Source organism: Triturus cristatus, chromosome 3_2 (genome assembly GCF_964204655.1).
Source record: "Triturus cristatus chromosome 3_2, aTriCri1.1, whole genome shotgun sequence".
Classification (NCBI taxonomy): domain Eukaryota; kingdom Metazoa; phylum Chordata; class Amphibia; order Caudata; family Salamandridae; genus Triturus; species Triturus cristatus.
The window spans coordinates 986,061,933-986,080,340 of record NC_140584.1 but is presented as its reverse complement, the minus strand read 5'-3'; the positions used below and the strand labels follow the sequence as shown (position 1 = coordinate 986,080,340).

The 18,408-nt window shown below is 51.0% G+C and overlaps 1 protein-coding gene across 2 annotated transcripts in view; it reads left to right on the top strand.

The window, feature by feature from the left end:
• Positions 1-18,408, top strand: part of ZZEF1 (zinc finger ZZ-type and EF-hand domain containing 1) — a 1,433,434-nt gene that overhangs the window by 1,206,886 nt on the left and 208,140 nt on the right. For both annotated transcript variants that reach the window (XM_085649580.1, XM_085649579.1), the window contains one exon: positions 10,323-10,466. In XM_085649580.1, coding sequence (XP_085505706.1) covers positions 10,323-10,466 — 144 coding nt within the window. The remainder of the gene's footprint in view (positions 1-10,322; positions 10,467-18,408) is intronic.

The following is an 18,408-nucleotide window of genomic DNA, read 5'->3' as shown; positions in this document are numbered from 1 at the left end:
GCTCACTCGCCTCGCCTCAGAAAGGTGCTGGTTCCACATGCCGAGCACGTCACAAGGCAGAGTGCAGGCTGACCGACCTCATGAGGCCATTGCACTGGAGCAGGGGCAGCAATGTCAGCAGCTAGAAACAGGCAGAGATCGGACGAGCCGCCCGGGGAAGACTCTCCTGCCAGATGCGCTAAAAGTGCCCAGTGTGGAGCGGAAGAGGGTAGACAAGCGTTCTGGAGGAAGGCACGAGCAGGCCGCTTGTCATTGCAGTCCTACTCTGGAATAAAACTAGAATATTTAGCCTGTAGTTTGAATCCAGGATGCCAACTAAAATACACGAGGTTTCGTTTTCTGTTGATACTGATAGCTCAAATTGAGGGGTCTTGGAACATTAATTGTTTACCCTCAAAGGCCGTCACGTGTGTAATTAATAAGAGGAGTCGATTGGGCACCTAATTTGTGTATGTCCTAGTTTACTAGACATGCAGAAGAAATACTTTTTGCCATTAATTGTAGATCTGTCAAAGAGGCTGTTGCCGTTTTTTTTTTTTTACGACAGATTGTCGTTTTATTGGGAAATTAACTATTTTTGTATTGTCTATTGTCGTCTTAATGAAGTGTGATTGAAATGCAGTTCTCATGGAATATTTGAGGATATATTTTAGATTTTAATGTATTTATTATGGTGATAAATATTTTAATATATTTTATACAATAAAGACATTTATTCACTCACTCTCCTGTCAGTCTAGGCAGCGGGTGCAGGCTTCTGCTCTTAATAGACATGGTATTTCTGATTTCCTCATGCCAAGTTGCTGAATTCTGATCTCTGCTTCTGCTGAACAGTGCATGCCCTCTCCTGTCAGGCTATCTTGAGTCCTGAGAAGAGAGGACCTAGACAGTTCAGCGAAGCAGACCGCATCGTTCCACCTACCTCTTGCTTCTTTCAGCAGGAGCAGCTAAGTTCTTTACCCTAATACAGGGGTGCGGTCTCACTCAAATTCAGAGTTTGCCACACACCTTTGGGGAGAAAGAATCGAAGCACAGTGTATTTATTTACGGTTGGCCACAGCTCAATGGCAGTCATTATGAGGAGGAACTGGTACGCTTTCTATGCGCAGTCAATGCAGACGGTCATTTCCTGCAACACAAAGCAAAAGGATACAGGGGTGCAACAAGTAGCCCAGTAGTTTATATGTAGGATTTCTCTTTTGGCCTGGCTAGAATATGAAAGTTTTTGTCCCAGTATTGCTCTCTCATAGCTCTCATCTTGACCTCCTGAAACTGCCCTGATTTGCAAACGTGGGCCACTTTATTTGATATTTGAGTCACTAGTGGGGCCACTTTATTTTGGTGCCCAGGCCTTATTCTATACCGGTCCAACCCTGATCATACACACAGGAGAGCCCAGCCTATAAACCCACTTGCATGTAACCAAGCAGTCACACGCTCAGGCAACATGTACTCGGTGGGGAATAAGTGATAGCCAGTAGGCAGTCGCCTCAGTGAGATACAGGTAAAACTTCTTGTATCTCACTTCTTGAATCAGCTGCCTTCCACCATTTGTAGTGATATAATCTAAGCAAGGGGATGGGCAACGTGCCACAGTCATTTAGGGCACAACAGTAGACTCTGGATATGGTTCATATCTACATGATAACATACCAGATATGCAAGAACATTAAAATGAGGAGCAGATTATAATATGAACACTGGAAGGGACTCTTCCCTGCAATTATCATCTTCATGTCTATTAAGCCCTATCAAATCAGCAGTCAAGAAGGCAGTCTTGAAGAGCTGCTTCTGTGGAAATGGACAGTGTGTACAGATATCATCTCTGCATTTCCTCGTCCCATGGGCAGTTCCATGTTACGTGCGCAGTCGTTGAGTCTATAATCAAACTTCTAAATTTAAGGCCACCCAAAGTGCTTATGGTAACATTGGATTCCTGTTCAGAACATGTTTTTTCAGGATACTGGCTTCCTTATATCCCTCTACCAACTTATGTCAACTTTACCTAGAAGTTCTCTCCATCAACAGCTTTATTTTAATTCCAGAGTTAATCAGTTTTGCTGGTATGTAAAGTAGTAATAATGTCAGAGACTTGGTGTGAGATGAGAAGATTATCAAAATGTGAAATCTGTGGAATGATGCCACGTGCTGTTTTGCAAACGCCACTTAGATGTGTGGCAATCAGTAGAATACGTTAGTACACTGCTTCACTGTGCCCCATTGTAGGAGAGTAGGCTCTGCTTTCTATGTTCACCCCCACTTTTTGCTTTTGCTTCACTGGTTTTCGACTTAGATGTGGCTGTGGGCCTGCTAATCAGACCCACAGCCCAGCTGTTCTCTCTCTAAATTCATACTATGTACTTTAGGTACATAACCCAATTGGTAAGGATCACCTTCTAGGGCCCTGTACAGTGTACCTTAGGTACCCAGGGCATAGGTGTACCCTAGGCCTACCAGGGGCTGCAGCATGTATTATGCCACCCCTGGCTGGCCTTCCATTATGACACAACTGGCTGATCACTCAGCTGGGGCAAGGTCGTGTAATCACCCCTTGCTTAGGTGTAGTATTCCTATACCTACCTTATATATAGACACATGGGTAACCTATCAGTCACTCCTATGGCAGGCCTTAACAATCCTGAAGGCAGAGTGCTTGGTAACATGTGAGATGGTGCTCTAGCATGAGCTGAGCCTGTCTGCAGCTTTCAGAACCATGTCCTTATAGCTGTTCTTTGATATCGCCTACCATATACTCTTAAAGTGCCTTATAATCCTCGCGGTTATGGTAACTATGGTTTGGCTTTATCAAAACATGTCGTGTAAGGTGGCTAACACTTTGGAATACTACCCCCACACCATTTCTGGCGATGAGGATAGTATTCCTCCCTTCTAGAGGGAGAAGACATGTTGAAGACCTACTACCCGGTTAAAGTTAACCAGAGCCCCAGCATCACAAAATGGATGCTGCTGCCACAGACACAAGTCTGACCTCCTGCTGCTGGGAGTCCTTCCAGCGAGGGAGGCTTGGACAATAGGTTTCCTGCCTTGGGAGGTGCTAGCACCACCCTAGACAGGCCTTAGTGTATTGGGGCAGGGAGGGATGAATGAAACGAGACCCTGCCTGGGGCACACAAGGTGCCCCATGCATCGTCCAGTTCAAACCGGTGCTGGGGCACTCCAGCCCCAGTCCTGGCGCGAAACTGGACAAAGGGAAGGGGGTGTAACCACCCCCCTCCCAGGTCCCACCCATAGGAGGGACCTAGCAGGTAACCCAGCCCCCCAGATTAGTATAAGAGTGGGAGCTGAGTCCCTAGGACTTTGGATTATCCTGATAACTGAAACTTGAACAGAAAATCTGGACCTTCGACATTCGACTACGGAAGAAGACTGAAGAATCTCCCTTGTGGCCAAGGAGTGGCCACCCTGTGCAAACAGGCACCATCAAGCGACCTGCCGTTTGCTTTGCCCGAAGTTCTACGAGGAACCGACTGCAGAGCCCGACCAGCGCCTTGACTTCCAGACTTCTTCGACCCTGATCCACATCCACAGCGAAGCTGAGATCCGTGGAGGCGACGAGAGACGTGGAACCGGCTACCTGGGAAAATTGGCTACTTGCTTCCAGCGCAGCTTCTGAGGCATCCTCGAAGTTGTGCTCTGGGGATTTAGAAGCCCCAACCCCGAGCACAATCTGCACCGAAGATCAGCCCTCCACACTCCACGAGTTCTGCGTGGGGCCCTTCTGCATTTTCCTGCTCGACGCGTCTGTCCGGTTGCTTGCCCGTTGGCTAGTAACCTCTGCGACGACGAACCCTTGACTTTCCACAGCTGGTTTGGCTCCTCCAGACTGGCCCTTGCTTCCCTGTGAAAGAGAAGCACCTCAGGCCTTCCTGGTCTGCAACAGAAGCAAATCCTTCATTCTGCGTGGGTTGCGCTTGCCAAGGCTTGTTGTGTCCCAACTCGACATCGACGCCGCCGACAGCAAGTGCCCTCGTGGGACAGCTCGCCTCCTGGTTCTGGTCGTCCTCGACGTCTCCTGGTACCCGTGGCTGCTGCGACAAGCTTCACCTCTTCACCTGCATCTTCACGACATCGCCTGGTTCCTTCCCGGCTCCTGGCTGGTGACCTAAACTCTGTCCCCTCTGCTTGCAGGTATCCTCCTTCTTGATTCCATCCTTGGAATCCAACGGACACTCTTCACTGACTGCCTGTCAGCATCTTTTCTTCAGGCATCCATAGAAGTCGACGACGAAACCCGACGCAAGTTCACACCTATGCACCCGCAGCCCGTGGGCTAGGTAACTTGAGTACTCCGGTGCTCACAAGGGTATTGACTATCCTAGTGTCTAGTTTCCAAGTCTCTAACTCCTAGTTCCTTCCGAAGTGTCCTAAAACTCTTAATTTCTAAATACTACTATTTCTATTGACTCTTGCGCATTACGCGTGAGGGTTTCCACTCTACACCTGAATCCCGTGGGCCTCCCACTGCCTAGCAACTGATAGGATAGTGTAGCCCCAGCGAGTCCCTAGGCCTAACCTGTGTTCGTGACAGTGGTTCTTATACCACTTACTTAGTATATGGTTTGCGTGGCCCCAAGGGCCTAACTGTATTACTTACCTGTGTGACTTATGTATGCTTAAATAAGACTGTGTTGTACTTACCTCGAATCTCATAAAGAGTGCTGAGGGTATTTTGACTAGAATAAATACATTCTATTTTTAATAATATATCTGTTGTGGTGTCCTTTCATTTGGTATTCAAGGGGTTGCAAATGGTATAACAGCTGGTTTCACATGCCATACAGAGTTTAGCCTAAGACTGCTCTTGTCCATGCTACCACTAGGATAGCTGGTCTGTAAGGTTGACTTTACAACCAATCACCATAAGGGTTGTTTGGACTGATACAAGGTGTACACTAGAACTAGTGACATCATATATCAGGCCAACTTCTCACATCCATAATGCTAGTTCAGATTACATTCATCTTAATATGTCCTGGCAGATGGTTGTGTTAAATTGATATATCTGAAAGAGACTATTAGATATGGATTCCTTACCTTAGAATTACCCCCAGGATTCAGACTGCGCCTCGGTAGGTGAGGTTGGTCGACTCTGCATTTTTCGTTGACGTCGTGATCGCTGGAATGACGTTGCAGTATCTACTTAGACGCTGCCGCGACGCGCTGACGTCAGTTCTTTGTTTTTTTTGCGCCAGCCAGTGCAGATCCGGAGAGAGTTTTTTTTACTTTTTGTCAACTTCTTGTCAACTTTTTTTTTCGAGTCGTTCGACTCCTCAAGCAAGGGATGCCACATTGATGGACCGGCTTCAAACCTTGTGACTCCTGTCACAAGTTGATGTCGTATATATAAAAAAAAGAGAGGAACCCTTGGTAACCCAAAGGACTAGGGTTCAAACAAGAACTTTTTTGCAAAAATGTCCTCTGGGAAAAGTTTTAGATCTAAACTTTAATTCACACTTCTGATCCAGATCCGATACATTTAAATTCAATCATACTGACCCCATCCAAACCTTGAGTCTGCTAAGTATAGGCACAAAAACCTGTAGTTAGTGTAGTGATGGTTGAAATTTATTAAAACAATATGTTTTTCAGAACATTACACTACAAAAACAATTTGTTCATGAAAATCACAATAAGACAATTGCAATACATTCAATATAATCAATATAAAAACGAATTGGTCCTGGTTAAAGATACAAAAAATTATATTGCAGAAGAGTTAAAAACAGACAGTAACCTTTGTCATCGGTTGCCACAATCAAAAATCTGAATTTAATCACATACACCTTGATGCCTTACACGTCATATACATTTAAGGTAATGTTCAGACAAATGGATTTGTGGCTACAATAAGAGCTTTGACGCGTTTCGAAGGTATGTTCACATAACACCTTCTTTTTCAAGAAAGTGGTATTGTTACTCACGTTCTTTTAAAAATTTGAGGCGATGTAAACCAAGTCTGCCCCAGAGTCATACGGACAATATAGTCTCAGAAATACTTCCTATGAAAACGTCCCAGTTACTCAATTTCTTATTTTATCGAATTTGTGCAGGAACGAGCATCTGATTCACAGCATTGGACAAGCATTAATTTAGGGATCATAGCACCCGCGTTGGTCTTGGTAGTAACTTATTTTAAAACCATGTTTCACGGCCCCTTGAGTGAATGTCCTCTACTCTTTGCGGGCACAAATAAAAGACAGTTTCATATGCGTTTCCTTCTTAACATGGAGCCTTTTAAATATCTCTAGCTCTTTCTAGTGTCCGATAAAAAAATGGGCGGCGTATCAATACGTCCGTTCTGGTACCGTGTGCCGTGGTCATGGACCCACATCTCGTGTCCCTCCGGTGCTTGGATTGCGACCACCACCTGAAGTCGTGCTCTGACTGCCGAGCCATGAAACCGAAGTCTTTGCGGGAGCGGTCCCGAAAGCTTTTCGAGGCACGGCAGTCAGCTCCTAGCAACTCCAGGTCCTGGACAAGAGGGAGGTCGCGGGACATGTCGCAGAGTTGCCATCATTACTCCTCTTAGAAGTCTTCATCTTTGGTTAAGATAAAGCACAAGAAGAAGGCGAAGAAGCACCGTCGAGCTTTGCCTTCCCCCCCCGTCCGTCGGCCAGCGCGGCGCGGGATGTAGTCGTCTGGCTCTGCCCGCGGAGCCTGTTGGGTCGGCTCTGAGGTTCCCTCCCTTTCCGGGAGCTGGGGCGACACCCGCCCAACCTCGTAGCTTTTATGAATCCCTTCACTCCATCTTTGGGCAGCCCGACTCCGCCGGAGTGCCTTCAGACCCCACGGACGCGGCTGGGGGTTCTAAGACATCAATGCTGGTTGCTTCAGCCCCGGTGCCGCAGGGCCCCCAGGGATCTACGCATGGATCCGGATCGGCACCGGTCGACCTTACGACACGTCCTCTAGCGCCGTATTCATTGGCGAGACCTCCACCCCTTCCGACGCCAGTTGTGTCCCCATTCGGCGTCGAACCCGGCCTTTGGGAAGATGTTTTCTTCCACCAGGTTAGGACTGCGGTCGGTGAACACCACATGTCTCTTGGTCCGTTACACCCACTCTGTGAGGGAGACGTTGCGCAGGTGCTGCCAGAGTGTCCGGAGGAGGCCCGGGCCGTTCTCTCCCGCGCAGTTGCTGAGGGTAGCGATGCAGCGAAGTTCGCCATATGATGTGGGCTGGACACCGCCAACTTGCTGTGCAGGATGATTTAAACGTCAGTAGCCCTGAGACGCTACTCCTGGCTGAGGTCCACTGGCTTTTCGGGCGATGTCCAATCGTCTCTTTTGGACATGCCCTTTGATGGTAGTCGCTTGTTTGGAAACAAAGCGGACAACGTGCTACAGCACTTTAAGGATTATAGGGCTACGGCCAGATCGTTGGGCCTCTCTACTACCTCTCACCCCGTGCAGTCTGCTTTTCGCCCATTTCATGTCTACTGAAGGGGTGCCCCACCACGTTCCACACTGAGCCACAGGACTGTGCAAGCTGCCCAGGCTCTGCGTGGCTGGGGGCGTGGGACCCATCGCCATGGGTCTGGGGGCCAGCATGCGGGCCCGTCCACCAGCGCCCCCTCTGCAGCAGCCTCCAAACCTTCCTAGTCCAACTTTTCAGGGCCACTAGTTGCCAGTGGGTGGCAGGATTCGCCATCATCTCCCCCACTGGCACATCATCACGTCGGACAGGTGGGTTTTGCTGATAGTCCGAAGGGCCTACTCCCTCCCCTTCGAGACTACCTCTCACTCCATGCCACCCGCATTCCATCGTATGCCTGAGGATCATTTGGCCCTTCTCCGTCAGCAAGTTACGGCTATCTTGGCCATGGGAGCTATCGAACGCTTCCCCGTGCCAGAAGTGGAGAGGATGTGGTCCGTCGGCTGCACTGCCGCCTCTGGTGCAGGAAACCAGGGTTCGAGCCTCGAGGTCGCGTCCACATCCTGTGATTCTGGGCAAATCACTTGATCTCCCTGTGCCTGAATGTGTAATGTAAATACGGTGCTATGTAAGGCGCTCCAATACCTTCGGGTCGAGTTCGCGCTATATAAATATGCAAAAAAAAAGTGGGTTGTGGTTGTTATTCCCACTACTTCCAGGTACCCAAGAAGGACAATGGCCTGCATCCTATCTTGGACCTCAGGGACATCAACCGCTTCCTCCAGAAGGAGAAGTTCAGAATGTTGACATTGGCTCAGGTCCTGTCTGCCCTCGACCCTGGAGACTGGATGGTAGCGTTGGAGTTGCAGGATGCCTATTTTCACATCTCCGTCCTGCCTGCCCACCGGCTATGGTTCACGTTAGGCCATGAGCATTTTCAGTTTACTATGCTCCCCTTTGGCCTTACCAGCACCCCTCTGGTGTTCACGATAGTGATGGCGGTGGTTGCAGCTCATCTGGGCAGATCAGGGGTTCCAGTCTTCCCCCTATCTCGACGACTGGCTGTTGAAGGCGAGTTCGCCCCAGGCTGTCGTCTCCCACCTCCAGACTACAGCAGACCTCCTGCACTCGCTGGGGTTCACTATCAACGTGCCTGATTCCCTCTCAGAAGCTCCTGTTCATCGGGGCGGTTCTGGATACAGCGCAGTTTCTGGCTTATCCTCCCAAACAGCGAGTCTGAGATATTAGGGCTATGATTCCAATCTTTCAGCCTCTATCCCGGGTTTCAGTCAGAATGACCCTGAGGATGCTGGGCCTCATGGCCTCCTGCATCCTGCTGGTGGAGGCCAGGTGGTATATGCAGGCTCTGCAGTGGGACGTGAAGTTCCAGTGGGCACAGCATCAGGGGTATCTTTCCGATTGCGTCTAGATCTCGTAGGGCACTTCACACCAATTGCAGTGGTGTCCAACGAACCAGGATTGGGTCAACTGCAGATCCCTCTCCCTTCTCCAACCAGAGTTCACATTGGTGACAGATGCATCACTTCTCGGGTGGGGCGGCCACATTGGGGAGGCGGAGATCAGAGGCCTCTGGTCTCCGGCAGAGTCCGGGCTCCACATTAACCTTCTGGGGCTCCGGGCGATTCGTCTTGCACTGAAGGCATTCCTCCTTCTGTCAAAGGGAGAACCGATTTGTATTTGCATGCAGGGTGGCGGCTTCGTTGTGATGGCTGTTTACCTCGGTAACTATATATCTGTAAGAGATATATATTAGTTATGGATTCCTTACCGCCCCACCCATCCTCCCCGTTCTGCGAACTGACTTCTAGAGTAAGAGACTTCCTTTCAGGGCCCTAGTTTTATGCACCAGTGGTCAGTGTCTTGCATGGCTCTGCGCTTCTGGCATGGAATGTCGTGTAAAGAACTGACATCAGCGCGCAGGGGCGGTGTCTAAGTAGATACCACTTGTATTAAACAACAGGAGCAAAACCCATAAACCATGTTGAGATTTGGGTAGGTACGTGAAACAAACAACAATTTCTCAACTGGTATCATTAGGCAGGACAGTTGGGCAAGCATGTGTAATACATTACATGGAAGAAAAGGAGACTCTCTGTAGGTTTTTGTTAAGAATGTGCACATGGCATCATATATTTTGAAACAAATTCAGACAAGGAAAAAAGGAGAATTACAGTTGTGACAGCACTGTAGGAAAAACCAATTTGCGTGAACAACCCGAATTGTACTTGGTGCTCAATTGTGTTCGTGACTCAACGGATGGCGACGCAAGTGACAATGTGATATCAGCAAGGAACGGCGCAAGGTGCAAAAGTGAAAGTATGTACAGTGAATATGGTGGTTCAAATTAATAATTTGCAATCTTTGTAGACAATTTGAAAACTGTTTATTTTGAACCACATGAGGTAAGCGCCATCAATTGCGCTGACAGGTCGACGACGTTTCGATCCAGTGATTTAGGATCATCTTCAGGACCGGGTTGACATGGATTGGACGGGGCTGGAATTGTGGAGAAGGCCGTGCCTAACGAGACATCGGAGCTGCCGAAGGATTCAGCGTGTTAACCAGTAAATGGTATGTCTGGAGTCAGAGATAAGTGGCTTGAAAAGGAGCCGTGTTCAGAGGGACATCGGCGATGTAGATTAAGTTAGAGTCAGACCGGCAAAGGCGAGAGCTCGGGATCTATGGACACATGGTTTGTCCAGCGCTGGGCGGCGAAGAAATCAACCGTGTACCGCCACGATCGAACCAAGTTTACTTGATTTGGTATGTAATTGTGAGCATAGTCCTCTAAGATTTCTTCTGTTTTAAGCCTTTGTTTACAATTAAAATGTATTTATGTTTTCCCTTTGGACTATTTTAATTAATGCAATGCTTTTTTAGCACTCAAGCCTATCTTTTCTCCCTAGATTTTGCAGAAGGTGTTGCAAGGTTGCAGTGAAAGTATGCTGGGGACAGTGGCTCTCACAGCCTGCCAATTCATGGAGGAGCCTGGGATGGCAATTCAGACCCGAGAGTCTCCACATCCTTATAATAACAACACTAACTTTGAGGTATGAACTAAGTGTATTGTTTGGAACAGTTTTCATTAACTTTGCTTTAAAATAAAGTATTCATTATTTGTATAGTCAGTTTGGCCTTACATGGGATTCCAACAGTGTAAATGATCCAGTAGTGTCCAGTTTCTAAGAAGCCTTGGAAACAATCTATGGCTCAGTTTGTCATTTGTTAATATCATGTCCTTTCCTTTTCGCTTTCATCAAAGATATTGCAAACGAGTTTTATACAACCTGAAATATGGGACCACTTGCAACAAGCAGCAAATTGATTCATACTAATAATTAATTCTGCTTTTCTCATCTACTGCTTTACTACTCAGTCATAACTAACATTTTGTCTTAGAAAACACTTCTGCATCTTACCAGTCCTTGGACATTGCTTACACAGTTAACACAGTTAATCTGAAACACGTTAGTTATAGATTCCTTACCTTAGAATTACCCCCAGGCGTCAGACTGAATCCGTAAAGTTTTTTCGTCAGCAGTACCTCTGCGCATCAGAAGGTGGCGTCGGCCAGCTCCACTTTCGGCGTCGTGGTCGCCGGGAACACTTCGCGTCAGCTACTTAGACGCCGCCCTTGCGCGCTGATGTCAGTTCTTTCTTTTTCCACGCCAGCCAGCGCAGATCCGGGAAGAGCAGAACCTCAGTCATGTTTTTGACTGAGTTTTTCTTGACTTTTGTCGACTTCTTGTTTCAATTCTCTGACTCCGAACAGGTGCACGAGAGATGTTCGGTTTCAAGGCCTGCCGTTCCTGTAACCGACTGATGTCGGTGACGGATCCGCACCGTGTGTGACTCTTTTGCCTGGAGCGTGACCACGACCCCAAGTCGTGCTCCGACTATTGGTCGATGGCGCTGAAGGCTTTGCGGGAGCGGTCCCGAAAGCTGCTTGAACGCCGACAGTCTGCTCCGCACCGTTCGAGATCCCAGTCGAGAGGGCGGTCGCGGGACTGGTCGCAGAGCCACCACCATTCCGGTTCAAAATCATCGAAGTAGTCCGGGTCGGGTAAGTGGAAGCATAAGAAGAAGTCGAAGAAGCATCATCGCTCTTCGACTTCTCCTCGTCGGTCCGCCGATCCGCCGACGCACGCGGGTGGTGCCACTCCCGTGGCTCCACGCGCGGAGCCCGAATGGTCGACTCCCTCCCTTTCCGGGACCCTGAGCGACCCCCACCCAGCTTCGTACGTTCTACGAGGCAATGCATGCCATCTTTGGGCTGACCGACCCCGTTGGCACACCTTTGGGCCCCACGGACTCAGTTGGGGGGGGGCCATGCTCTTCGCTGCGGCTCTGGCCCGGCACGGCGGGCCCCCCTTGGATCCAGGCCTGGATCCGGATCGGTGCCGGTTGACCTCGTTACACCTCCACCGGCACCACTGCTTACGGCACCACTACCGTGTTTGGCGCCGGTCGGCTCCCTGGCCAGCGTTGACCCCGGCCTCCATCAGCATCGTCCGACTCCGGCGCCGGGTGGGGTTTGTTCATTTCTGGGGTCCCTTTTTAACAACAGTGGCACCCAGAGGATGATGAGGAGGACTGGGAGGTGTCAGGTGACCCTTTAACTGACCAGTTAGATACTGTGCAGGACTGGAGAGAGGAACTGGGGGATGCCAGTAGTCTTGACACCTCTCCTGACCTTGGCATGTTGTCTCCTCCTACCGTGGCTACGGAGGAGGGAGCGTCATATGCAGTGGTGTTGCCTAGGGCGGCCGAGGCTCTCAACATTGAGCTTCCTAAGGTGGCGGTCTGGACTAACATCCTGACAGAGGTGCTTCAACCGGTTCTGAGCTCTTCGGAGCCGCTGCTGCCGTTTAATGAGGCCCTCACAGACGTCCTTTTGTGCACGTGGTCCAGGCCCAACACCTGGGCTCCCGTGGACAGGATGATTGCCCGACGCCACCGCCCGGCTCCGGGTGACCCCAGTTTCCTCTCCCACATCCCCACTCCTGAGAGTTTGGTAGTTCAATCTTCCACCTCCAAAAGCGCCTTCCCTACCGCTCCACCGGAAAGGGAATCCAAGAAGCTGGACAACTTTGGCAAGACAATGTTCTCGTCTGCCAGCTTAGGAATGCAGTCCATAAACTCTGCATGTCTCTTGGGCCGTTATTTGCACTCTCTGTGGGATACATGACACAAGTGCTGCCTCAGTGTCCGGAGGAGGCCCGGGCTGGACACCGCCGACTCTCTGGGCAGGACCATTTCAACATCGATAGCGCTTCGTCGCTACGCCTGGATGAGGTCCACTGGCTTTTCGTGGGATGTCCAGAACACCTTGATGGACATGCCCTTTGATGACCATCGCCTTTTTGGCAACAAAGCAGACAAAGCCCTAGAGCGCTTCAAGGACTCACGGGCTACGGCCAAGTCCTTTGGCCTCTCCACCCGCCCTGTGCAGTCTGCTTTTCGCACCTTTCGTGGCTGCGGAAGGGGTGCCCCGCTACGTCTCACCCAGGGCCACAGGCCGCAGCAAGTTAGCCAACCTTCGCGCGGCCGGGGACGTGGAAACAACCGGCGTGGTTCCAGGGGCCAGCGGGCAGGCCAGTCCAACAACCCCCCCTCTGCAGCAGCCTCCACGCCCTCCTAGTCCGACCTTTCAGGCCCATCAAACGCCACTGGGTGGCAGGATTCTCCATCACCTACCCCACTGGCGCACCATCATGTCGTACAGGTGGGTTTTGCAAATAGTTCGAAGGGGCTACTCCCTCCCCTTCGAGACTACCCCTCCAGCCATGCCACCCAGATACCACTGCATGTCGGAGGCTCATCTGGCCCTTCTCCAGCAGGAAGTTACGGCTCTCTTGGCCAAGGGAGCCATCAAGCGCATTCCTGTCACAGAAGTAGGTCGTGGTTGTTACTCCCAATACTTTCTGGTCCCCAAGAAGGACATGGGCCTGCTTCCTATCTTGGATCTCAGGGACGTCAATCGCTTCCTCCGGAAGGATAAGTACAAGATGTTGATGCTTGCTCAGGTCTTGTCTGCCCTCGACCCACAAGAATGGATGGTAGCGTTGGACTTGCAGGACGCTTATTTTCACATCCCCGTCCTGCATGCCCACCGGCGTTACTTACAGTTCACGGTAGGCCGCAAGCACTTCCAGTTTACTGTGCTCCCCTTTGGGCTTACCAGCACCCCTCGGGTATTCATGAAAGTGATGGCGGTGGTCGGAGCTCATCTGCGCAGATCAGGGGTTTCAGTCTTCCCCTATCTTGACTACTGGCTGTTGAAGGCGGGCTCGCCCCAGGCAGTCGTCTCCCACCTCCAGACTACGGCCGACCTCCTGCATTTGCTGGGGTTCTCCATCAATGTGCCGAAGTCGCACCTGAATCCCTCTCGGAAGCTCCTCTTCATCGGAGCGGTTCTGGACACAGTGCCATTTCGGGTCTATCCTCCCGAACAGCGAGTCTGGGATATTCGGGCTATGATTCCGATCTTTCAGCCTCTCTCCTGGGTTTCGGTCAGAATGACTCTGAGGCTGCTGGGCCTCATGGCCTCCTGCATCTTGCTGGTGGATCATGCCAGGTGGCATATGCGGGCTCTTCAGTGGGACCTGAAGTTCCAGTGGGCGCAGCATCAGGGGAATCTGTCCGATTGCATCCAGATCTCGGAGGGTACTGTCCAACAACTGTAGTGGTGGCTTACGAACCAGGATTGGGTCAATGGCAGATCCCTCTCCCTTCCCCAATCAGACCACACTGGTGACGGACGCATCCCTTCTGGGATGGGGTGGCCACATGGGAGAGGCGGACATCAGAGGCCTCTGGTCTCTGGCCAGAGGCCTCTGATGTGTGATCTTGGTTCGCAGACCCACCACCGGGGTTGGTATTGCTGGGGTACCTATTCTAAGGTAAGGAATCTATAACTAACTAATGTTTCTTACAGATATATCGTTACTGAAGGTAAGTAACTGGTGCTTTAATTCTGAAAAATACTGATACTGATGATGTATCGGAATCATGATGATTTAGTTAGTATTATTGCTCACTTGAAAACAATTCACTTTTATCAGTTCAGTTATCAAGCAAGGCCAAATGGTAGAATGATTATGGATCATCTTGGCTTTCTCCCCTTTTCACAAATGGAAAGGGGTCCTTTGATGCCTTTTTTCTGTGTGGGAAATACCACGGTTGGTAAAACATTAATGTTTTGCAACTGAATTTCAGTCGCTAAACATGAATACATACCAATTCCAATGCAGTAATTGAAGAAATGCCATAAACACGTCCCTTCCAAATACCTATTCAGCATTTGGTTGGAAACCAAAATTGAAAATCTGTAACATGTTACCAAATTTCAATTTGAGCTTTGTATAGTGTTGGACAGAATTTACAAAGTTTGATTCCACTAAATTATGCGAAATTACATGAAATTCTGCGAAATTCCACAATGGGGTGGAGTGAACATTTGGTGCGATTTGCTTAATGCTAAATGCACCCCAGCTTCCAAAAATAGAAGCGAGGATGCATTTTGCCTAACAACATTTTACAGCCTCTGGGCGCCCTTACATATTCTGCAGTGATTGAAACGTTTAATCACTGCAGAGTATTTTTTGATAAGCAAATTTTTATTTTTGCAAATAAACATACAAAAATACATGGACAACCGTCCAAGCGAACTGGCATCAAAAGATATCTTCTACGTTCATTGACCTTCAACAGCAATACCTCCCACCCCCTTCCCGACCACCTCACTCCCTCCACCCGCATTGACACCCCTAAATTATACCCCCTAGCCACTTCCCCCACACTCTGTGAAACTTCTTAGGACAGCCCCGCACCGAATACATCATGCGCTCCTGTGCTGCGCACCAGTCCACCCCCCTCCTCCACGTAGCACATTTGGGTGGGTCAGAGCGCTTCCATGTGGCGGCAATATCTCGTTTCGCTACTACCAAAGCTGTAGTTAGGAAGAATTTCTCATGACGGGAACCGTCCAGACCGTCCGTTATCCCCAGCAGGGCCATTCTGGGATCATGGGGAACCTCCCACCCCAGTGTCTCAGTTAGCTCAGTCTCAATCTCGCCCCAGTAGGTTCCCAGACGCGGGCAGGTCCACACCATGTGGAAAAAATCCGCCGGGTCCGCCCCACAACGTGCACAGGAAGCATCTGGAGAGAGACCCGCACGGTGGAGGCGCTCCGGGATCAGATAGGCGGCATGCAAATAATACAGCTGGATGAGCCGCAGCCTAGCCGAGGAGGTGATCGTCCTGGGTGCCGTAAGGGTGTCCCTCCAATCGGCCTCATCCAGTGGTCCCACCCAGGCCTCCCAGCGCAATTTCGTGTCCTCCCAGTCCATTGGAGTGTTATTGACCAGGGTCCGGTAAATACGGGAGATACCCCCCCCTTCCCAGAAACCCCATCATCACCTGCGCTTCTGGTGGGCTATGGTCAGGGATCCGTGAATCTAGAGGGACATGAGACCGAATCGCGTGGCGCCGCTGGAGATACTTGTAAAACTGTGAGGGGCACAACGAGAAGCGAGCCTGAAGCTCCCGGATGGAGCACATGTGACTCCCTCGCCACAGATCGCCTAAACAGGAGATCCCAAGGAGATACCACGCCTGAAATCCTTCCAAGCCCGTGACCTCCCGCAGCCAAGTGCCATGCCAGAGTGGTGTAACTCGGGTCAGTGTCCCCGACCACCGGGTATGCCGTAGAGCGGCACGCCAAGCCAAGAAGGGGACCCGTATAACATCCGGAAGCGACCGAGGAAGCGTCGCCCCATAGAGCATATTTTGAATAGAGGGGAACCCCATTAGCTGTACCTCCAGCCTGTAGGCCGGATCGTCCCACCCGCCCGAGAACCAGTCATGGACCACCAGGAGCCGAGTCGCAAGGTAGTATAAATATAGGTTGGTCATGCTCATACCTCCAGCGATGGAATCTGGAACCGGCCCAGGGCCAGACGGACCCTACCGCCACCCCATAGAAACTTGGTCGCCATACTAGCCAAGTCCCGGAACCACGGACGAGAGAAAGAGCAGGGCGTGTTTTGCAGCATGTACAGGAATTTGGGAAGGATCATCATCTTGTAGAGAGCAATCCTCCCCAGTGGATTCAATGGGAGCGATTGCCATCTCGCCAGGTTTGATCTGGCTTTGTTGACCACGGGAGCCACGTTATGAGCCCAGCAGAGCTCCAGTAGAAGGGTGATCCAGATTCCCAGATACTTAAAAGAAAGCCTCCGGAGGGGAATATCGGACTGCCAATCGAAGCAATCTCTAGCCGGGTGCAGCGGAACCAAGACCGATTTCCTGGGGTTGAGACGGAGACCCGATGCCCGACCGAACCGGTGAAGAATCCCACGCACAACAGGACCAGAGGTAGCCGGGTCTGAGAGGTAAAGGAGGACATCGTCCGCCGCATACAGAGCTATTTTATCGGGGACCATGCCCGGCCAGTCCCACCCACGGAGAGCAGGGTCTGAGCGGACCAGAACAGCCAGAAGTTCCATTGCCAAGGCAAAGAGGAGGGGCGAGAGCGGGCAGCCCTGACGCGTCCCCCTCCCGATAGAAAACGGGCGAGATAGAGCCCCATTCACCAACACCCTAGCCCGTGGAGCCGCGTACAAGATCCGGACCATGGCGCGGAATTGAGGGCCGAACTCCATCCTCTCCAATACCTCTTCAAGGTAGACCCATCCCACTGAATCAAAGGCTTTTTCAAAGTCGACCAACAACAAAGCTAGATAAGGAGAGAGGCGCTCTCGGTGAGCCATGGCGAGATGCAGGCGCCGCAGGCAGTGCCGAGTTCCTCGGTTCGGCATGAACCCACATTGGTCCGGGTGGACCAGGGAGTTGAGGCATGGACGCAGCCGTTGTGCCAGGATGGTGGAGTATATTTTAATCTCAGTATTAATAAGAGATATCGGTCGGTAGTCTGAGCAGGACTGCGACGGAGGCTGCGTCTTAGGGAGAACGACTATCGTAGCTGTGTCCGTCTCCAATGGGAACGAACCCTTCTCTATCACCTCTGCATAAAGGTCCAAAAGCTGCGGAGCGAGGGATCCACGGTAGTGGGCATAGTACTCTTATGGGAAGCCGTCCGGACACGGGGTTTTCCCGGGGGCCAGGTGGCTGATGGGGTCATCAATTTCTTGTAAAGTAACGGGCGAGTCAAGGGACTCCCTAGCCTCACGCCCCAAGCACTTCAGCTCCGCACCACCTGTTCCCAACAACTCCTTAAGGGGGATCCCGGGCTCCCGAGCACGGTACAGCGTGGAGTAATAATCGGCAAAGGATTGAGCCACCACCACGGAGGCCGTGTGAGTCTCACCGGTAGGGCCCACAATAGCGGGGATAATCCTGCTTGACCGGGGGTACGTGGCCAGCCGGTGGAGAAGAGCACCGTTCTTGTCCCCCCATCCGTACACCCGCGCCACCGAGGAGCGCCATAAAGTTTTCGCCGCCTCCATGGAGTGCATGCAAATTTCATCCCGTAGTAAGGCCAGTCGTCGCGCCCGACCGGCGTCACCCAAAAGCTCCGTGTCGCGCTCAAGCTCCAGGGCCTGCGCTTCACACTCTGTAAGCCGCTGGAGATGTTTCCGGCGCTGCTGCTGTACAAGACCTTTAGCCGCTCCCCTAATAGTCGCCTTCCCAGCCTCCCAGAGGACGGCCGCGGAAGAGACTGATCCCACATTATGGTGGTAATAATTAGAAATCTCAGTTCCCACCAACTTCTGGAAGTCCTTATACTGAAGGAACCAAGCGTTCAGGCGCCACACAGGGATGGCGGAGAAGGGAGGCGGGCCGAAGGCCAGAAGCAGCGGAGAGTGGTCCGAGAGGCCCCTGGGAAGAAATCGGGCATCTTGTACCCCCGCGCATTCAGTGGAGGGGACAAAGATTAAATCAATCCGGGCGTGCGAATGGTGCGCCGCCGAGGTGTGGGTGTACTGGCGGGCCTGCGGGTGCCAGACCCGCCACACATCACACAGACCC